Raw genomic sequence first — 22,732 nt, forward strand, 5'->3', positions numbered from 1 at the left:
CAAAACAATGAAAAGCCATTGAGATGATATCCATATTTTTCATGTTTTTGTTAAGTGTAATTTCTGAGTTGTATTGAACAAATCTAATATTACTTTTCACAAACGATGGGAAGAAGAGAAATTCTGGATATCAAGTTTTTATGTTTATATGACAAATACATAAGAACATTTGCAAAACTCGGACACTTGTTGGCTTCACAAAATATAGTGCATTGTGTTGTCTCAACTATATTTAAAGGTTTTAATCACTTTCTCTGGTTTATTCGTTCATGTAATGGTTCCCATATCTTACTGGGATTAACATTGTAATCTTTGCTTCCCCTTCAGTTTGTACATACTGTATTACCAGACCATATAATATTGGTTTTTAATATAAAAAAATAAGTAGCCTAGCTAGTCCATAAGAAAAACAACCCAATGTTTATGTGTTATTTCCAGTGCTGAATGGGAAGAGGGAACCCAAGGATGGCCTGAGTTGCTAAAAAACCTCAAGATACACACATGTTATGATGAATTGCCTCTCTCATCACTGTCTGTCCTGTCTGAATGGAACAAGAAGTCCCCTGTGGAAATACGCAGTTTCTGTTGCTTAAAATAGCTTTGTATTATATAGCAATCATGGCATCTATTGTTTATGATTTCTCTCAGATCTCCCCTGTGGTGATTCTTAACCTTCTTGGCTAGCCAGCTAATATTTTTTATCAACATTAAATAATTTGAGACCTCTGTATTCCTTAAGTTTTAAATTTAGAGAAAGATAATATATGAGTAATAGCAGAGGTGGTATTCAGCAGGTTCTGACCAGTTCTGGAGAACTGGTAGCGGAAATTTTAAGTAGTTCAGAGAACCAGCAAATACCACCTCTGACTGGAGATTTTACAGTATCCTTCCCCTGCCACACCCACCAAACCACGCCCACAGAACCGGTAGTAAAAAAATTTGAATCCCACCACTGAGTAATACATTTTCACACTTTATGTGCATACGCTGCATTTTCTCCAAGAAGCTCAACATTATGTAGATCTACACAGTATGCTAAGCTGTCATATGCTTGACATAGCATAACATGGGAACACAGCCATTGGGACTGATTCAGTAATCCATGATTAACATGAACTCAACCAGTATGTGCTGAGAACCTGAACCCTAGGGCCATGCAGTCTTTAGATCCAGTCTCCTAAAACATGCAGGATCCTGAACATACAGCTAGTCCTCGATTTGTGACCATTCATTTATCAACCATTCAAAGTTAAGACATTGCCAAAAACTGGCTTATGACTGGTCCTTGAACTTAATAATTTCATCGTCCCAAAAGTCATGTGATCGCTATTTGGGTTCTTGGTAATGAACATGTATTTATGATGATTGCAACATCCCGGGATTGTATGAGTATCATTTGTGACTTTTCCATTGACAAGCAAAGATAATGAGGGAAGCTGGATTCACTTAATAACTCTGTGATTTGCTTAACGACTGCAGCAAACCGATCATAAAATGACCTGTAGCTTGCTTAATGACTGCTTTGCTTAGTGATGGCAATTCTGGCCCAATTGTAGTCATAATTTGAGGACTACCTGCAGCATCTCTCTGCAACATTTTAAAGCATTTGTGTGTCATGCCTCCCCCTCCCCTTCCCCCAATTTTCAGATCATGCAGTTCATACTTGGAATCAGCTTTTGGGGGTTGAATCTGAAGCACTGGATAGTCCTATTGAAGTAGCTGCCTTCCACGGTAGAAAACCACAGATTGTTTAATTTTGTGTTTCTTTTTGCAGGTTTCTTACTTACTCCTACCTCCTGGCCTTCAACGCCTGGCTTCTACTAGCCCCGATTACACTGTGCTACGACTGGCAGGTTGGGAGTATTCCTCTGGTTGAATCAATCTGGGATCTGAGAAATTTTGCTACCTTGATCCTAGCCTTCGTGATGCTTCTCCTTTGTCTACATTGTTTTGTAGCATTTAAGGTAAATAAGCTTTTCTCCACACTGAAGTTTACCTTTGTGTTCCAAGCATATGCAGTATGTTCTGTTTATGGAAGATGTTGATTAGACAGACACTTCATGCTAAACCATGCTGGTTCATGCTGCCTTAGAATACAGTATGAGTATAGACACTATATTTTGTAAGTGGTTTGCCCCAAATAATTGCAGACTATTCAAGAAATCACAATAAATTAGGAGGAAGGAACTTCCAACCAGTTCTTTTTTAAAAAAAAATTAAGGAGAGCAATAGGGATTGGAAAGCAAACACAGTTAATTTCATGTTAATTCCTGCTCCAAAATTTGGCAGTTGAATTATGGTGATGTGACTTGGAGTCATGGAGATTTACTAGGGTGAAATGATAGTGCATATTTATTTATCCATTTAAGTGAACTTTGGCAGAACCCAACTCCATCCTGATGCTGAGTGGCCTCCTAATAATGTAAACACAACCAATATATAGAAATACAGCAATAGAAATAAACAAACTAGCAATCCAGACAACGAACATCAGTATTAATCCACTCACATATTCAAAGGAACTGAATAATACCTTTCTTCTTTGAAATAAATTTGTCAGAATTGCTTTGATAGAAGTTGCTTGTATCAGTTTTTATGCACCCATAAAATAGGTCCCTGTGGATGTGATATTTCTGCAAAATCAGTTTCAATTTTTCCTGGATTTCTAGCTGTTGGGTATTGAGGGAATATGTTAGTATTTTGTTAGTATTTTGCTTGGCAGGACCATTTATATTTATTGTTGTGCCTAGGATCCTTCTTGATTACTTAGCCCACTGTAATCTTAATAGAAAACTGGCAAAAGATCAGGTTGCTCTTCCTTAGGATCCCTCCGTAACTAAATTTGATAGGAGTATAAAAAGAAAGATCTGCAGATGGAATGAATGGGTTAAAAAAAGAAGTAAGAGTATTGTATTAGGATATGCCCAAGGCTTCTTAACTTATCATAGCTGAAGACTTGGACTTTCTTAGTTTCACCTATTTCTGATGGGTTTTCCCCCCCTAAAAGATCTTTAAACACTTCAATTTTAACCCTTTTTCTTAAACTTACTTGCTTAGAAATCACAAAGCAAGAGCTCACCAAATGTTTTCCATTGTTAGAAAATGCATGCTATTTAGAAAACATCTGACAATTTAGCCTACACACTGAGTGCAAATACACTCAGAATCTAGTTGTTGGCAATGAAACTTGGATGATGAGCTGTGTGTAAATTTAATCATGAGTACTTTATAACACTCTAGAGACTTGGCTTACACAAAGTAATACAACTAGCAGTGAGAAATATTATGAGACTTTACTGTAAAGACAAAGGAGTTGCTTGTTCTTAGACATGTTTTTTTTTCTCATAAAGCAAAATGCTCAGGTGGCTTTTGCTATCTTCTGTGTGGGAGAATGGGTTGTGTTTGAAAGTATTTTATATCTTGCTCCAAAACCTGCTATGTTGCCTTAAGCTCCATTTGGAGAGGTGCCCATATAAATCAAATAAGGAACAATAATGTTTGTGCTTTTTTTTTTTTAAAAAAAGGAGGCAAATCTATATACAGTATGTCTTTTTACAAAACTGTATTTCACTGAATTAGTGTCATTCATTCTATGGCAGATTTACAGATGCAAACCTCCCCTTCCCAATTAAAAATAAGAATTTGATCAAATTTAACCTGCTACTGTGTCTGCATCTCTGCAAGGCCTATAGAGTAGGAGGAGGAGTTAGAAGTAGAATGTAATGCTTTATTTGAACTATATGTTTGAATTTTGATCAACCATTGTTAAAACACACGGAAGCTCTAATTAAGCACAATGGGCTTTCTGAATCATATTTTGCCATTTTTCCAAGTTGGAGACAAAAGGATATGGTTTGATTGACAAGTCAGAGACTGCAATTGCACTTACAGATTTAAGCATAAAACACAGTTAACTGGTTCTCACAATGCATTAAGTTATAAATGAAGTTCTACAAACCATAGCAGCTGGATTCACAAATTGTGTTATGCCAAAATCAAGGCAATACCATTATCCCTTGGTCCAATGCCAAAGAAAAATGCATCTCTGTTTGATGGTAATATTATCCATTCACGCCTGACCCTTGGTGATACTACGGGCCAAGTCTTTCTACATGTTCCAATCTTACACTGCTTTTTTGAGTTTTTCTATGCTTTGGCTGGTGTCAGCTTTGATAATGTCCAGCCATCTTGTTCTTTGGCAACCTGGTTTCCTTTTACTGCTAATTTTTCCCAACATACCATATTTTTCACATTATAGGACGTACCTTGGTTTAGAGGAGGCCATGACAAAGACAGAAGAGGCAGGATTCAGCACTGTAAAAGGACCCCACTGTGGCCCGTATTTTTCACTCCATAAGTCACACAGACATTTCCACCCACTTTTTTTTGGGGGGGGGGGAAGTGTGTCTTATGGAGCGAAAAATATGATAATTGCTTTCCCCAGTGAACATCCCAGTTTAGTCAGAGTAATTTCATACCTGTAAAGAATTTATGGCTATGCACTGTTCTGCTATAGTTCTAATCCAGTTAGGTGAAATTAATCATGCAAACTATTCTTATATTTTCATTTAAAGAACATCCAGATTTAGTGCTGCAAAGAAAACATTTAACAGGTTGCGCAACAATTAAATATTTCTTAAATTGTACACATGAGAGATTGTTTTCACACATAGTTCAGCTCTGCAAAGCTGGGACAAAGCTCCATCTGGGATAAACCCCATAAAGCTTGGGGCATATCATGTTTAGTGAGTTGAGACAACATGCATGGTATGAAGTTGGGAGTCTTAGATTGGATATGTCTGATGAAACAAACACAATGTTAAAAAATTGTGATATTTATGTAGTTAATTATCAAGCACATCTAAATTATATTAAAGTAACCAAAATACCTTTACAATTTATTTATTTATTTATTTGTCAAGCAATTATAAGATAACAGGTATAAGTATAAACATAGTTATGAATACATGAAATGGATACATATAAGAAAAATAAAAAGAAACAATAGGGCAGGGACGGTAGGCACGTTGGTGTACTTATGCATGCCCCCAACAGATCTCTTAGGAAAGGGGTGAGGTCAATAGTAGACAGTCTAAGGTTAAAGTTTTTGGGGTTTGGGGAAGAAACCACAGAGTCAGGTCAAGTATTCCAGACATTGACCACTCTGTTGCTGAAGTCATATTTCCTGCAATCCAGTTTGGTGCGGTTTACCTTGAGTTTGAATCTATTGTGTGCTCTTGTATTGTTATGGTTGAAGCTGAAGTATTCATTGACAGGTAGGACACTACAATGTGTAATTTTATGTACTATGCTTAGATCAGACCGAAGGCGTCGTAGTTCTAGGTTGTCTAGGTCTAGAATTTCAAGTCTGGTGGCAAAAGGTATTCCCAAGGCATTCCCAAGGCATGTCACAACTTTTGAGCACCCCTAATGTTTGGAAATTGAAAGTTTAAAAATTTGATATGCCCGAGGAACAACCAATAAGATGCATGCATTAGAATCCAGTTACTGGAACAAACTCTTTTTATAGCAGTATTTCTCAATCTTTGCAACTTTAAGTCATGTGGACGTCAACTCCTAGAATTCCTCAATCAATGCATGCTGACTAGGGAATTCTGGGAATTTAAGTACATCTTAAATTTGTAGACGTTGAAAAACACTCCTCTATCGAAATCACTCTACCATTATTTCCTGTGTTTGAAGAATGCACCAATCCTTTCTCCTTCTTAAGGATCTTACATTCAGAGTTGATGTTTTAGATTTCATTGAGCGTTAGATGGGCCGAAGCATTGCAAGGAACAGCTTGCTTCTATGATTCCCATTACAGAAAAATCTTCTGGGTAGCTGTGGTATAGCTGCCGAATTTTCATTTGTATGAAGTGGTTTTGTCATGTATTAAAGTGAGTAAAGGAAAAGCAGAAGTATGACTCGGGAATAACGAATGGAACAATTCACATAATTAAACTGACAAATTGAAAATGTACAGAAAGTTATTCCAGAGAGTATTCAGAGTGGATGATTACAGCGGGGTTATTGCTGAACCAGATGCATAACTCTGCATGGAGCCATTCTGTCCATGCTCTTAACTTGTCAGTGCAGTTGTATGAATTTCTCTTAAATCAGAAGGGACTGATTCAAGGCATCAGTCTTCCTGTATTTTTCATTCCATTGGTGCCAGACAGGGCCTTTCTCACAAGAAAACTTAGGTATGGGATCCTTTTACAATGAGAGACAAAGGGATAAATCTTCTCTTCCTCGTCATGCAACTCGCATTTTTCTGATTCAGAATGGGACAACTCACCACAGCCAACTTGCTGCAGGACAATTCAACAAATGCAAAAGTTAAGTTAATTTCAATGGAACCATGGCTAATAATTACAAAATAAAGGATGTCAATCCAGAAATACAAGAGATACAATAATTTTGAGGAAAACGTGGTTACCAATGATAATAAAAGTAACTGAATTAAAGAATTAATACAGTGTTGAATTGTTCCTCAGTGAGTTGGCTGTGGCAAGTTGGCCATAGCAAGTTGGCCATTGGTGACTTGCCCTCGATCCTTTGTGATTAGCTCTCCAGAAGCAGCTCTTATTTGAGGGAATGGGAGGGACCATGTGTTCTGTTTAGTTGTCTGAAGTGTTTGGGAATACAGAACGTTTTTTTCAGGGGGAGGTATGATTGCCATCAAGCCATTGAAAGGCTGTGTTTGCACAGCATTCTAAACCATAATGTGGTTTGATTGGTTTTAGATTGTTATGTCTTATGAATGGCAACTTATTCAGTAAGCCATGTCTAAAGCAAACCATGGCTGAACTCAGAAATGGGCAACTGAAGGCCTTCTCTAACCTGAAAACTTCTTTTTAGAGGCCCCTGGTTTCATGTCTAACTGTGGTCGATGAAAATTGATAGATTTCCTGTCATTTTGAAGAGAGAAGCACTAAAAAGCAATGGCATAACACTTAAAGTAGGTGTCCTGACCAAAGCTTCCCGAGACCATAATTAAGCACATACTTAGTTAAAACAACTCTTGTTTTATTTCAGCGATGGGAATTATGTTCATTCCCAGCTGGTAATGAGTCCCAAACAGTCCCTTTGAGATAAGCATCCACCTTTCTCTCCTTTGAATTGCTGCTAACAACTAGAGTGCCAAATGAATTATAAAAAACCAACCAAAGTACAAAGTCCACACAGAGCTTCAAGGTTTAATCTGAACAGAGCGAATGACTTTGCTTCCTGCAAAGGTTTCTTCACCTTTGCCTGTCCTTTATACCTTATGGGAGGGGCAATCACCTCCAAGCCTTACTCCTGAGTTGCCCCTTTTGTCTCAGCTGCTCTTGCCTTCTAGCAGCTCTGCGCACACGCGCACTGGGAACAGGCTCCCCTTGTTCCTCTGCCTCGCTGCTGCCAGACTCTGGAGGCTCTGGACTCAGCACCCCACTCCCTGATTGTCCTGGCCCCATCTCTGCATTGGACGCAGGACCCTTGTCCGAGTCCTCTCCAGACTCCCGGACTGGTCCCCATTCTTCTCCACTGTCCGATTCCACTGCCATCAGCACAGGCTGCCAGCGAACAACAACAGTTGGCCTAAAGTAATTTTGAAAATAAATGTTAATAAATGAATGAATAATGAATGAAAATCTCTGGTATTTATGAAGAAAAAACAGGAGTCATTTACAACATACAGTGTAAGGACTGCAGCAGCTACTCTGTAACAGGCTTAGAAGACTGGCAGGGTGCATCCATAAACTAACTAGCAGTCAGAAGACATAATGAAAACTCCTTAGTTTCACAACACATGGACAGACTTAATCATACTTTCACTCATACTAGCACTCTGACAAATCAGCCATCAATGGGCACATAGACATAAGTAACATCTACATAGCATTCAAAAGACATAATCAACAAGCCAAAAGGGGAAAAGACCAAAACATCCTTGCACCAGCAATCAACCCCAAGAGGAGCATAGATTAACACCAGAACAACAATAAAGAAGTAAAAAAATACCCCAATAAAGGAACTACCAAACAAGTTAATAGTACCACCAAAGTACCACCAAACCCATTCCTACCAACACTGACAGGGCAAGCCACTAGAATATAAAATGAGATCAACCTCACTCCGTACTACCTAGTTGGATAATGAAATGTCTGCAAGAAAACCATGCTCAGAGTACCAAGGACCTCATACAGAACCTGTCTACAGGATTGATTCCTTTGGACCTAGGGGCAACATGCTGACTCTGTAAACCACTTAGAGAGGGCTGTAAAGAATTGTGAAGCAGTATACACTGGTAAGTCTAAGTGTTACTGCTTTTGTTATTGCTTTCCTCTCCATAGGCTTTAAGGTGATAGGAATTTCTTGTTCACTGGTAATTTGGATAATTGCATTGTTGGAAAGGGTGCACAGAATGGAATAAAAGACATTGAAGTTATGAAGATGGGTGGCTTCATTTCATTGCTGAACATTTTTGAATGTATGTAGATTAGCTATTCTCTCCCTCCCTCCCTCCATCTCCCCCCCCCCCCACTTCTAATATTCCATCTCTCCTTTTGTTTTTCTTATGCTATCTTTGAAACAGAAATGGACCGTTTTGCTAGAGGAGAGGAAGCCTAGAAGAGAAGAACAGCTTTTCACTATTATTGCTTTGCTTGTTTCAGGAAATTATGGTGCTCTTGTTCTGTTGTTCTTTTTGATGCCTCTTTTCTCATAATGAGGGAAACATAGCGTTCATTTCCCCACAACCAGCGTGGGGATCCTAATTAAGCTATTCTCCGAAATTCCGTTCCTTCTTTTATATGAGTCACAATTCTTGAGAATACAATTTCTTTCCAACTCATAAGAAGCAAAGAGAGAACAAGAACGACAAGGTTTTTTTTTTAATAAATTCCCTGCTTTGGTTTCCAAACACTTTTAAATTAGATAACAGGTTAAGGCTAATATATAAAATAATTAGAATATTTTGCATAATAATTATTAATTAATTCCACACCTGCTACTTAACCATTAAGTTGACAGATTCTAGTGCAAACCTCTACCTGTGTCTTCAGAAACAAGCTTCCAAGAAATGAGTATCAGATTGCAATCTAAGTTCAGATGATGTATAGGTAGTCCTCATTCAGTGACCATTTGAAGTTACAATGGCATTGAAAAACATGACTTATGACCGGTTCACACACTTATGGCCAGTGCAGCATCCCTATGGTCATGTGATCTGAATTAAGGCACTTGGCAACTGGCATGTACTTATCACAGTTGCAATGTCCTGGGGTAACCCTGTGATCACCATTTGTGACCTTCACAGCTTGCTTCTGAGAAGTAGAGTCAAAGGGGGAAGACAGATTTGCTTAACAACCACACAATTCACTTAACAACTGCAGTGATTTGCTTAATAACCATGGCAAAAAGGTTGTAAGAGGGGGTGACACTCACTTAACAATTGCCTTGCTTAGGAACAGAAATTTTGGGTTCAAAATTTCCTCGACTTATGACCACAACTGAGCCCAAAATTTATGTTGTTAAGTGAGACATTTATTAAGTGAGCTTGCCCCATTTTACGACCTTTCGTGCCACAGTTGTTAAGTGAACCACCACAGTGGATAAGTTAGTTACACGTAACTAGGTGAATCTGGCTTCCCCCTTGATTTTGCTTGTCAAAAGTTTGCAAAAAATGATCACATGACCATGGGACACAGCAATGGTCATGTCATGCCCTTGGTAGAGTCAGACTCTGAGGGAGAGAAGGAACAGCGGACAGGGAGTGGAGGTGTGGCTCTGGAGGTTGTGGAGAAGGCTGGGGAAGGGCTGAGGCTAGCTGGGCAGTCAGAGGAAGAACCAGGCCCATCCCCTCTGCATCCTAGGACACGCAGGGAGGAAAGGAGAAGGCAACAACTTGGCTTGCGAGAGAGGAAGTGGCAATGGTCCTCCTCATTGGTTACAGCTGGAGAGACGAGTATATAAGAGAGACGGTTAAAACACAGCATTGCCAGAAGTAAGGCGTGTGTTATTCTGGGCTGAAGTTATCTTGGTTGGCGTCCTTCCAACGGACTGTGCCTTGTTATCTCCTTGAAGTTGGTAATTACTTCTGTTCTGTTGTGGACATTTCGTCATTTTTAGTTTATTTGGTTTTTTATTTCAACTCTATCTGCTCATTAAATTCAGACTGTATTGCTTTCTTTTGAAGACTATTTTTGAATAAGTTTTATCTCCAAGTGAGAACAATGGGGCCAAGTTGGAGGCATTAAAGGGCATTTATTTACGTTTTGGATTTTGTTACGTTTGTGTTACACTCTGGGTCATCACAGGTCATAAATACGAACCAGTTGCCAAGCATCTGAATTTTGATCACATGATTATGGGGATGCTGCAATAGTCATAAGTGTGAAAAATGGTCATAAGTCACCCCCCCTTTCAGCCTTGAAACTCATGTGATTCAGCCAATTGTTATTTCAGCTTTTTCCAATCTGGAATGCTGCAGTTATGTTGAGGCAGTAGCTCTTATGTTTCTAGTCCAAGACTCTTTTCGCTATGTCAGGGCTGTCAAACGCCTGGCCCATGGGCCAGATGCGTCACATGCTGGCCACACCCACACCCAGTTTAGCGAAGGGGGGGACAAGTCTTGATATGTCACCTGATGCCGTCGTGATGACATGAGTTTGACACCCCTGGACTATGTATTTTGAAAATTACATACCTGGTTTACTTGGAGAATGCTTGCTTAGAAAAGATTTTAGTGCCTTAGTATAACAGAGGTCAGTTTTATTTAAGGTGGCGGGCTTAATATTGGACAATATTGGACAGTATGCAAAATTGTCTCTTTTTAAAAACCTTCAGTGTTGGAGCACCCGCAATTTCTGCAGGCAAGTTGTTCCATTGATTAATTGTTTTAACTGTCAGGAAAGTAATACTAACACTTGATATTGATTCTGTCCCTCTGGGATAGATCATCTTGCAAGTCTGAAACTCTCCCCTCCCTTGCTTTACTCTCCTTTGTAGTAAATTTTGTTTATTAGACAGTTGCTCTTCCTCCTCTCTCCCAACATCAACCCCATATGCCATTACATGAAAGACAAAAGTCTCATTATGTTTTTCATGGACCTCCTTTATACAATTAGATTGCAAGCCCTCATTAGTTTTAATTGATGAAAAATTCTGCTTCATGTAACTGTTCTAAGGACTCTCAAAACAAAGGGAGGATGAGAATTAAAGCATGAACTATGATTTAATTAGAAATCATGAACTATCTGCAGGAAGTCCTTATTTGGCAAAAATGTGGATATACTAGCAGAAGAAAGATGGAAAATATCTTCTGTTGACTCTCATTGATTAATTATTATACTTGGGTCAACTCTTCCTCGAATGTAGTACAGGGTTAGTGAATTGGAGCTTGAGCTCCACAAAGTTTGTGGATTGTGCAGTTGTACAAACCATGGCCTGGGCCTCCACTTCAGTCAAATTGTTCTTATCTGGATGCATCAAATTTTGCACTCAAGTCAGAAGCACCGAGGTGCATCCTGGTTGAAAGAATTATCCAGTGACTTCACTGTTGTCCTTGGGGATGTCCAGTTGGGGGTTTCTTTCATGTCTCCAGTAGGAGCTGGAGGGAAAGATGAGAGCTCATCCCTGCCCCATGGCAGCTCTCGGTACTCAAACATGAGCTTGCTAACCTCCTATTTAATGTTCCAACTATATGAACCACCATGCTCCATCAAATGAGCTGTCTGCATCTGCTTCTACATTTGACTGTCCAGAAGTAAATTGCATTTTTTTCCCCATTCTGATCCATTTTGAATGTTTGAGTTATTCAAAGTCCCTTCCTTACATTTCCTGGAGTCTGTTTGATTTGCTGCTAAAGTTGGTGTTGTTTGCGGGTTTTGCAATGCTGGTTCTGAATCTATTGCATTAGTATTTGTTTCAGGAAGAGAAAGCAATATAGTAAATCAAAATGCTCTGGCTGGCTAAAAGGATATTGCTGTTTGAACTATGTGTTTGATCTGTTTAATTGCCTTAAAAGAGAACAGGAAATGCTTAGATAATCTTTTGCCATTGTTTATTGCAACTAGAGAAGATACAAGTCTTCACTATTGTATGTCTTCAGATTGAGTAACAAACCCACAAGATTAGATTCAAACAGTAATCCTTTAATCAGCATTATTTCATATTCATGTGTATGCATAACTTCCATTTCATCATTTTCCTTTGTCTTCTTATGTAGGTTCAAATTAAAAAATAAATAAAAATAAAATGGTTGGGAAAAAAGACTGTCTCTTCAGTGTTGTATCTCAATAAGGCTATTATGTCATCATTCACATTTTGTTCAGCAAGATTGTCAAGTATAATTAAAACCTCTAAGGATTAAAGTTGATAACATCAAAGCAATTCTTTGTAGAGCTGCTAAAAACAAAAAAAGAGACTCCACAATCCAAGAACAAAGTTAAGGCTCTGATGAATTGATGCAACATATATCTTGATGAGAAGCTGATGAAATATCGTAATAGATTATTTTCCTAACTGTTGTCAATTTACTACTGTGTTGACACTGAATAGATAGAAGTATCTGCCTTGTAGTAAGGCTGCCACAAAGAAGAGGGTTCAACTTATTGTCCAAAGACAAGAAGCAATAGATGGAAACTAACCAAGCAGAGAAGCAACCCAGAATTAGGAGAAATTTCCTGACAGAACAATCAATCAGTGGAACATCTTGCCTTCAAAAGTTGTGGGTGCTCTATCACTTGGTTTGTTTAAGAAGAGACCAGACAGCAACTTGTCTGGGATGGTATAGGGTTTCCTGTTTGAGCAGGGATTAGTCTAATGACCAGTTGGCCATGGACATGTTCACCACGGTGGATTTTCCTAGACCTCCCCCAATAGGATGTAGTCACTTAATTAGTGGAAAATAGATGTAGGGTTTAATATAGTGTAAATCTAAAATAGAGTAATTAGTTTCGGACCAAAACTATTGTTATATAATTACTAGTTTGATAGGAAATGCAGCAGTTCTATGTTTTGCTCAGTTTAGGTTAAAAAGTAATGTTATGTTTGCAGTATTGACACCTTAAATTAATATAAAGATTGATAAAAATTTGAACTTCTTTGCTCTTCTCAGCACTTTAAGCTTTCTAAATAATAGAAAGTTTGTAATTTTTAATCATATTACATAAATATTAAAAATCCACGCTGAAATAATACAATGTACGAAGTTTTATAATATTACAATTAAATAAAAAACATACAGAAAAATGGAAGGAAAGAAAAACAGGTGTAGGATAGATGGGGAAATTCAGTAGAGTCAAATAAAACAGTGGTCCCCAACCTTTTGCATACCAGGGACCGGTTCCATGGAGAGAGGTTTCCATGGACCAGAGGGGGCATGATTTCACATGATGCCTGTGTCGTGTGGACGGGGCTTCACTTGTTTGCATGGATCAGTTTCTGGGATGGTGCGGCCCAGTGCCGGTCCACGGACTGGGGGTTCGGGACGCTTGGTAAAAAACATAGAATTTCTCTTGAGTCAAACACGGTTCCTAATCTAATAATTACATTAAAAGTTAGGATTGAAAGTACTTTGCTTAGTGCAGTAGTCCTTAACAGATAGTCAATGCAAACTTGAACATAAGCACGAACAATTTATATAGTTTTCTTGGTGTCGGAATACAAGAGAGAAGGATTTTTCCACTGCCTTTCTTTTAAAAATATTATTATTATTTCCAAGTCTAAAAATTTAACCCGAATGGTCTCCTGTCAAAACCTGGACTAATTCTGCTTAGGCTTTTCAAGATCAGCCTGGTTGGTTACTTGGAGTCATCTGCTGTGATGATTGGTGACTACATGAACAATTTTTGATCACAACAGAGAATTTGTTGTTGTTTTCTTGTAGGATATCTTTCAACTTCTTAGTCTAATACCTGTTATTTAGATTGGAGATTTGTGTTGCAGTTAAACTTTTTAATGTATATATTTAATAGATCTGTGAGTGTTAGTACTGGATACCAGTGATGAAGTGTGAAACAATTTATCTTGGGAGCTTGAGGGCTATAAAATGCACTGTAGGCTGAAAAATGCTCATAAAAATAACATTGTGCACTTTCATTTTCAAACTGCTTAGTGATGCTTGTCACATCTTAGTTTTATTGGGTTTATAATATGTGTTGGAGTTCTCAAGAGAAGACCTAAATGTCCAAGAAGAGGATTGATCGTAAGAAATTCCTGAACTAATAATCAATTACAGTAGGCTTTATCAATCCCAAGGACAGCTTGTTAAGTACTGTGGCTGAAAAGCATAAATTTTGTTAAGGCAGGTAGTAGCAACTATATATTTTAGTTGTGTTCTCTGCAGGGCAATTCAATTGCATTTTTCCAAATATCTTTTACTTTATGAACAGGAAGGTAATTTTAGGAGAAAACTGTTATTATTGTTTGTAGATGTTTTTTCTGAAATTATGTCGATGTAATATCAGAGAAGTGTAAAATTCAGTACATGCAAACCAAACTTAATTTATTCTTCTGACCCTGTCAATTTATCCCCGCAATTCAGAGTGTGTTGATAAGAAAAATCAACATGATTGGATAAAATACAACACAATTGGATAAAATACAATTGCCTGGGTTTCATAGGCAAGATTTTGAGATTCCGTAAGGAAGAATATCATTCAAACACATCTTGTATATGATACTGCTACCTGTTTTTCCATTCCGAACCTTCCTGCTTTTCCTTACATATTTGGACATGCTGAATTTCTCAGTTCCTTTCAGTGGTACTGAAAGTACTTTCAGGGGTATCTGATGAGGTATAGCAGGAAGAGGCCGTTCACATAGAACAGCCTTCCTAAATATTGGCTTCTGTAAGATGTGTGGATTTTAACTGCCGGAATTGAAAATGCTGCCTGGGGAATTCTGGGGTTTGAAATCTATACATCTTGCAGCTAGCTCTTCCACGCTGGGCTCAGGAGCTCTTCTCTTCGTTACCAGGGGGTTGCCTACCCCCACCCTGTAACTCGAGATTCTCCTATACTGACACGAACCTCTCCGGGGTTTGTGTATCCCCTGGGGATCGCTCCAGACGCTAGAGAAGGTAATAGAAAACCACAGCAGTCTTCTCCACCTCTGCACGTCCCTGTCCTGCCACCGGAAGCCTCCTCCTTATGGCGGCTCCAAAGTCCGGTCTGCCACTGAGGTGACTAAGCAAGATAGTGACAGCCTGCAAGATCGGAGCAGGAAAAGGTGTTGAAAGAGCTTAATACAATATTGAAGATCGAAGATTGAAGAATGACAGTGGGGTGAGAGATTTATCTTCCTGGTTGTGAGTAGCACTTTGTGGAAGCAGGAGAGAAAAGCGGCCAGAAAAGCAGCTTGAAAAGCGGAAGTGTGACAATCACGAGCAGAAAGGCTCGTTAGAACAAAAGTGTGGATTACAGCTTTTGAAAGGGAAACCCCTGGGGAGAGAGGAAGAACAACAGAAACCAGGAGATTGGAGACTTGAATTTGTGAGTGATTTGGCATTTGGGATTAACTTTTTGACAATATTTGAGAGGAAGGAGGTGACAGAGGAGGAAAAATTGCGGCACTGAAAGTGACTTATTAATTCTCTGAATTGAGTTCAATAGGATTATTGGCTTTATTTAATACAGCTGGGAGGACAGATTGTTAAGTGACCAAGAAGAGATGACTATTGGATTTTGGAGGGAATAATAGGTGAAGGAGATTTGCACATTGAACTCAAAACCGGGAAGGGGAAAGAAGGAAGAGGAAGAAGGAAGAAGAGACCAACAGAAGGCTGGGAAGGATTGACTTCTTATTGCGATTAATCAGCACATTATACCATTCGCTCCCCGGAGTGCTGGGAAGAAACTCAAAACTTAAACCTTTAGCTTGAAGACTGACTATAAAGTTTATTTTTATATTTTTCTCTTATCACATTTCTTTATTTGTTGGAATTTCTATTTGGTAATACTTTAATATTACCATTTGGGCACTATTTTTACAATTTGAACCTCTAGCCCCTTGCTTATTGACTGCCTCAAATCAAGGTAAACTTTTCCCTCTTCTCTTCCCCCATTGTTTCAGTCTTTCTCCTTCCTATCTTAACCCCTTAAAAAGCCTGATAAATTTACCTACTCAAAAGGAGGGGAAAAAAAAGGTATATTGTCCTTATAGATTTCAGTGACAATTGATTTGATTGTCTTAAATAGTAACAACAAAGAGTGAAAAATAGTGTTGATTTAGATTATTTAGAATACTTAAGATTAATTCTTAAAGAAGTAACTGGGTTGGATTTGATGTATTATTGATGATTAATATTGATATTCAGTATATAAATTAATTATAAAGATTATTATATTATTAGATAACATTTTATAATATAGGTGTACAGACTGCCTATCTATATATTTGATTGAAGTATTAGAATAGAATTTTTATTTTAGGGTTAAACACTGAATGGTGATCTGGGACAATATATCCAATATAGTGCAACAACAAAAACAAATATTAAGAGAGATGACCTCCACGACAACTATGGCTTTGAAATCGGGAAAGAAGACCACCCCGACCCTAACAACTACTTTAACTTCTGCTTCACCAACAATCCAAAAACCATTGAAGAATCTCTAATAGGGAAAAACAGTCCAATGTCTCTAACGTTAATATACAAGCTACCCTACTATCCTTGCAAGAAGCAATATCCAAGATGCAAGAAATAATGATTAAGAATCACATAGAAACCAGAGCGGATATTAGCGAATTAAAAGATGAGATGGGAAAGCTTAAAGTGGAAATGAAAGCAGATTTACTTAAGGTGGAGGATAAGATAGGGTCCTTGCAACAGGCTATGGAGAAAACGAAGTTAAGATAAGAGAAATAGAGAGTAGGACAGAACGGATGGAGACAAACTTTGAAAGGATAGAGGAGGAATTTAGAAATGTAACTAGAGAAACCGAAGACTCCTCGTCCACCTCGAAATGGATAAAGCAGCGGCATATTTAAGGTTTCAAAATGTGGTAGAAGCGAAAATGAAGAACTAGAACAATTAATGGCAGAACTATTGGCTGAATGGTTAGGGAAAGAAAAAGATGATCTAATCAAAGAATTTGACGAGGTGTATAGGGTCAGCACAAGTTATGCTAGACGCCATAACTGCCCAAGAGAAATTCATATTCGTTTCACAAGGAGGTGTGTGAGAGACCTAATTCTTAAAAGGTCCAGAGAAGAAACAATAACATATAGAGGTAAAGAGATTACGATCCTAAAACAAATCCCAAGGAAAGTGAGGGTCATAAGACAGGATTATAAATTCTTGGCCAATTATTTAAATAAAAAAGAAATTCCTTTTAAATGGTTAATCCCAGAAGGGATGTTAATAACTTGGAAAGAGAGAAAAAATCAAAATAGATTCTATAGAACAGGCCCAAGACTTTCATGATCAGCTAATAGGCACGGATAACCAATACACCAAGGAGGAAACTAAAAGGAAACCACAGGATGATCGTAATCGCCATAGAAACCAAAAAGAAGGACTTCCTCAAAATTTAGGGAACGACAAACCACAACCAGGGAGAGAAGAACCAATCTCACAACAACAGCAAGAAGAAAACCAAATCATCACTAGACAAAAAACTAAACAGACCTAGATAAATGGAGATAGGAAAGAAACTCCTCTCCATTAATATAAATGGTTTAAATTCAACATCTAAAAGGAAAAGGATATTAACTAAATTAATTAGACAAAACGCCGACATAATATGCCTACAAGAAACACACATTAGGAAAAAGGATGAAAGATATTTAATTTGCCCGAAACTTGGAAAACTTTTTACAGCACCAGCAGACAAACATAAAAAGAAAGGAATTGCAATATTTGTGAAAGATGATGTAAAAGCAGAACTAATCTGGTCGGATCCGGAAGGAAGAACTCTGGTTATACAAATTTGGATTAATCATATCACATTTTTATTGGTAGCAATCTACGCGCCAAATGAAGAACAAGGGAAATTTTTAAAGATCTTCATCAGAGAATAATAGGTTTCGAAAAAAGGAATATCTGCATGATAGGCGACTTCAACTCCATTGCTGATCATCAAAAAGACCATAGTAATGTGAATAAGAACAAGAAAGGGAAAAGAGAATTTTCTATGCCCTGTAAGGACATGATGAAAGAATTAAACTTAATAGACTTATGGAGAAAACTAAACCCAGAAGAGAAACAGTTCACATATTATTCAAATCCACATAAAATCTGGACCAGAATAGATATGGCCTGGATGGATGGGGAATTGGCCAATGAAATAAAAGAAATTAAAATCCTACCAAATGAATGGGCCGACCACAACCCAATACAACTAATTTGGAGAGATAGGAGAAAAACAAAGAAAAGATGGACACTAAATACTCAGTTAATAAACGAAGAAGAGTACATTAAGAAGCTGAAAGAGAGAATTAAATTATTTTCTAAAAGAAAATAATAATGAAGCAACCACGAAACAAAATATTTGGGATACAATGAAGGCAATTATAAGAGGAACAACAATCTCCTATAATGCCATGAGAAATAAAAGAATACATGCCCAACAAAATAAATTCCAACAACAAATTAAAGAATTAGAAATACAACTTCAAAAATCCCTAAAAACCAGAGAACACAAAATCAGTTAATAACAATTAAACATAAATTGAACTTACTTGAACAAGATAAAATAGAAATTAACTTGAAAAGGTCCAAACAAAATTATTTTGAGCATGCAAATAAACCAGGAAGATGGCTATCCCATAAACTTAAAAAAGTGAAAGAAAAGAGATTGATACACCAACTAATGGATGAGAAAGATATCTTACAACATGAGATAGAGAAGAAAAAAGATATCATTTACAACTATTTTCAAAGATTATATAAAAAGGAGGAAGTTAATGAAGATAAAATAAGAACTTATTTAGAGGAGACGAATGACAAGGTAATTGGAGAGGAATGGATAGAGTTATTGAATAAAGATATTACATGGTCTGAATTGAAGTCAGCAATGGAGAATCAAAGTAATAACAAATCTCCAGGACCAGATGGGATTCCGGCAGAACTATATAAAGCAATATTGGAACTAGTAGGACCACTGATGCTGGAAGTGTTTAATGAGGTACTTCTGGCAGCCAAGATGCCGGACTCGTGGAGGGGGGCGCTGATTTCGCTAATCCCGAAGGAGGATGCAGATCATAGATACATCAACAACTATAGACCGATTTCACTTTTAAATGCCGATTATAAATTGTTTACTTCTATCATAGCTAATAGAGTAAAACAAGCTTTAAATCCACATATACACGAAGATCAAAATGGATTTCTTCCGTCCCGACAAATAAAGAACAATTTAAGAACCGTTATCGATGTCCTAGAATATTATGAAGCCCACCCGGAGAAACAATCCGCACTCATGTTTTTAGATGCTGAGAAAGCATTTGATAACTTAAATTGGCACTTTTTAATTCAAAAAATTTACAATATGAGTCTTGGCACCAAATTTGAAAACATTATAACAACTATTTACAACACACAACAGGCTAATATACTAATCAATGGCGAACAAACAGATCCAATAAATATAGAAAAAGGTGTCAGACAGGGCTGCCCTCTCTCACCTCTTCTTTTCATTTTTGCCCTAGAATCACTCTTAACACGGGTTAGACAAAACTCTGAAATTAGAGGAGTGAGGGTCAAATCAGAAGAATATAAACTACAAGCGTTTGCTGACGATATGGTTTTCTTTTTGGAGGAACCCATGGAAAAAGGTTATAATCTAATAAAAGAATTAGAACAATTTGGCACAGTGGCAGGATTAAAAATTAATAGAAAAAGACGAAATTAATGACCAAAAATTTAACAGAAAACCAGAAGGAAGAATTAGAAACAATGATGGGGATACAGGTAACAAAAGGGTCAAATATTTAGGAATATGGTTAACACCACAAGGTAAATCACTCAAAGAGAACAATTATGATAAACTACTTCAACAAACAAAGAAAGATTTAGAATCCTGGAATAAGTTGCAGCTTTCCTTATTGGGCAGGATTGCCTCGATTAAAATGAATATATTACCAAAATTTCTTTATTTATTCCAGACAATCCCAATTAAGTTGTCAAAAATTTTTTTTGAAGAATTAAATAAGATCACACTTAAATTTATTTGGCAGGGAAAAAACCCAGGATCAATGTAAAGGCCTTACAAGATGCGAAAAGTAGAGGGGTCTAGCCCTTCCAAATTGGGAATTATATTATTCGGCAGCTATCTTATTATGGATAAAAGACTGGGTGAACTTACTTAACAAAAGAATTTTAGCATTAGAAGGGCATGACCTCCAGAGAGGGTGGCATGCCTTCTTATGGGAAGTGGGGAAACCCAAGCAGTCTTACTTTCATAGACACCTCATTAGGGACTCATTATTAATTAATTGGAAAAAAATATGCAAAAAACACTATCTAAAAATTCGATCTGGCTATCAACAATGGAGGCAATGGTACATCCCAATAATTTGGACATAACAAAAATGATTAAATATAAAGATTTATTAGATCCGCAAGGGAAATTAAAAACTCGACAAGAACTACAGGAACAGGGATTTAAAATTGATCAGTGGTTATATATACAAATCCATAGCAGATACAAACAAGATATAAAAGACTTTGGAATTTATAACAAACTGCAGTATTTAGATAAAATTTTACTAGGATCAAACAAAAAGAACATATCCAAATTCTATAAATACTTACTGGAAGTAGAATTAGAACAAGAGATAGTCAAAGGGAACATGATAGCCTGGAGCAGGAATGTCGGAAGAAGTATTACATTATCAGAATGGGAAAAGATTTGGAACAGAAATATTAAGATTACAAAATCGGCAGCATATAAAGAAAATACATACAAAATGTTTTATAGATGGCACTTGCCCCCTTCGAGGTTGGCGAAAATGAACCCAAACACGAGTCCAAAATGCTGGAAATGTAAAAGCATAGAAGGAACCTACTTTCATATGTGGTGGTCTTGCAAAGAAACCCAGAAATATTGGCAAAAAATCAGAAAATGGTTGGAGGAGATAACCAAAGAACAAATCGAATACAAACCAGAGTTCTTCCTACTAGGGATCTCTGATAAACATTTACCCAAAAAGATGAAATATGTAACAATTCATATCCTAACTGCAGCCAGATTAGCGTTTGCCCAGTGTTGGAAATCACCCTATGCACCTACAGAACAAATGGTCATCCAGAAAATATGTGATTGTGCAGAAATGGATAAATTAACTATAGCACTTAAAAACAAAGAGGCTTCAACATTTTACGATAATTGGAACTCTTGGTATAATTGGTTAGTCCAGAGATAAACTGCTTAATGGACAATGGGTAATTTAAGCATAGATATCGATAAGATGTGTGTATTCAAATTAAGGTAGGAGAATTGGATCTTGCAGACTGTCAAAAAGGATATTGTCTGTTTTTAAACGCATCTTTTTTTTTTTTTTCTCTTTCTCTTCCTTTGTTTCTTTCTTTCTTTTACATCTCCTCTTCTCTTTCTTTCCAGTTTGTAAGACCGAGTGTTCTTTTTTTGTTTTTTCCTTTTGTGTATGTAATGTCGATATGTTTTTAATTGTAAATTTAATAAAATTTATTTAAAAAAAAAAAAAAAGAAATCTATACATCTTAAAATGGACAAGGTTGAGAAACACTGTCTTAGAGCGATCATTGAAAAGTCCCTATTCTCTCTATGAAGATGTTCCAGGTTCAGTCTATTACACTGCACAGAGTTTGGGATCTAGGCTCCTTGTAAGAGAGCCACCTTTTAAAAATTACAGTTTGATGGTGTGATGCAGATTTAAGTGCCAAACATTAAAAAGAATAGAAAGACAGATATCTAATTCCATCCAAAATTACCTTCACCAAGTGCAGTAATGCTTGTAAAGTAAACACAAAATAACAAGTATATAGTCAATCTGTCTACTTGTGTTGTGCTTCAAATCTCTCAGAATTCCTGTTTTATAAACCAAATACAGGAGAATATTTGTAGCTCAGGGTTGAAATGAGGGGTCCTTGGTGCTCTCTGAACTTGCTTGTTTTCTTGCAGACGTTTCATTACCTAACTAGGTAACATCATTAGTGCTAGTGAGGAGAGCTCTTTGCTGTCACTTTATATCCTGGTGTCTTGCCTGTCTGTATGGGTGGGGTGGGGTTAGAGATTCTTTGGTTAGGCTGTTTACTGATGGCTCTTTGGCAGTTTCTTGATTGGGGTATTGCTTACTTGATTGTTGGTCTGAAGTTAACCTTGGTGTTAACTTATCTGAGTGCTGATTACTGAATACTAAATACAGCACTATATAAAAGCAAACCAAAGAAAACTATATTTAAATTGTTATTTTAAACAAGTAATTACAAGAAACAAATTTCTATGTACATAAGGCATAAAGTAGTTCTTGATTTACAACTATTTATTTAGCGACCAGTCAAAGTTACAATAGCACTGAAAAAAGTGACTTATGACCAGTTTTCACACTTACGACTATTGAAGCATCCTCACATTCAGGTTATAAAAATATGGGCACTTGGCAACCGGAATGTATTTACCTCAGTTGCCGTGTCCAGGCGTAATGTGATTGCCATTTGCGGCCTTCTCAGCTGGTTTCTGATAAGCAAAGACAATAAGGGAGGCTAGATTTAACCAGAACATTATTTGCAAACATTGTGTTTACAAAAAAATAAATAAAT

At 37.2% G+C, this 22,732-nt stretch overlaps 1 protein-coding gene across 3 annotated transcripts in view; it reads left to right on the forward strand.

The window, feature by feature from the left end:
- Positions 1-22,732, forward strand: part of TMTC1 (transmembrane O-mannosyltransferase targeting cadherins 1) — a 162,555-nt gene that overhangs the window by 58,031 nt on the left and 81,792 nt on the right. For all 3 annotated transcript variants that reach the window (XM_026695102.2, XM_026695103.2, XM_026695104.2), the window contains exon 8: positions 1,775-1,964. In XM_026695102.2, coding sequence (XP_026550887.1) covers positions 1,775-1,964 — 190 coding nt within the window. The remainder of the gene's footprint in view (positions 1-1,774; positions 1,965-22,732) is intronic.

The sequence above is a fragment of the Notechis scutatus genome, chromosome 6, assembly GCF_049901735.1.
Source record: "Notechis scutatus isolate UNSWTSFEM ecotype Mainland chromosome 6, rNotScu1.2, whole genome shotgun sequence".
Taxonomy (NCBI): domain Eukaryota; kingdom Metazoa; phylum Chordata; class Lepidosauria; order Squamata; family Elapidae; genus Notechis; species Notechis scutatus.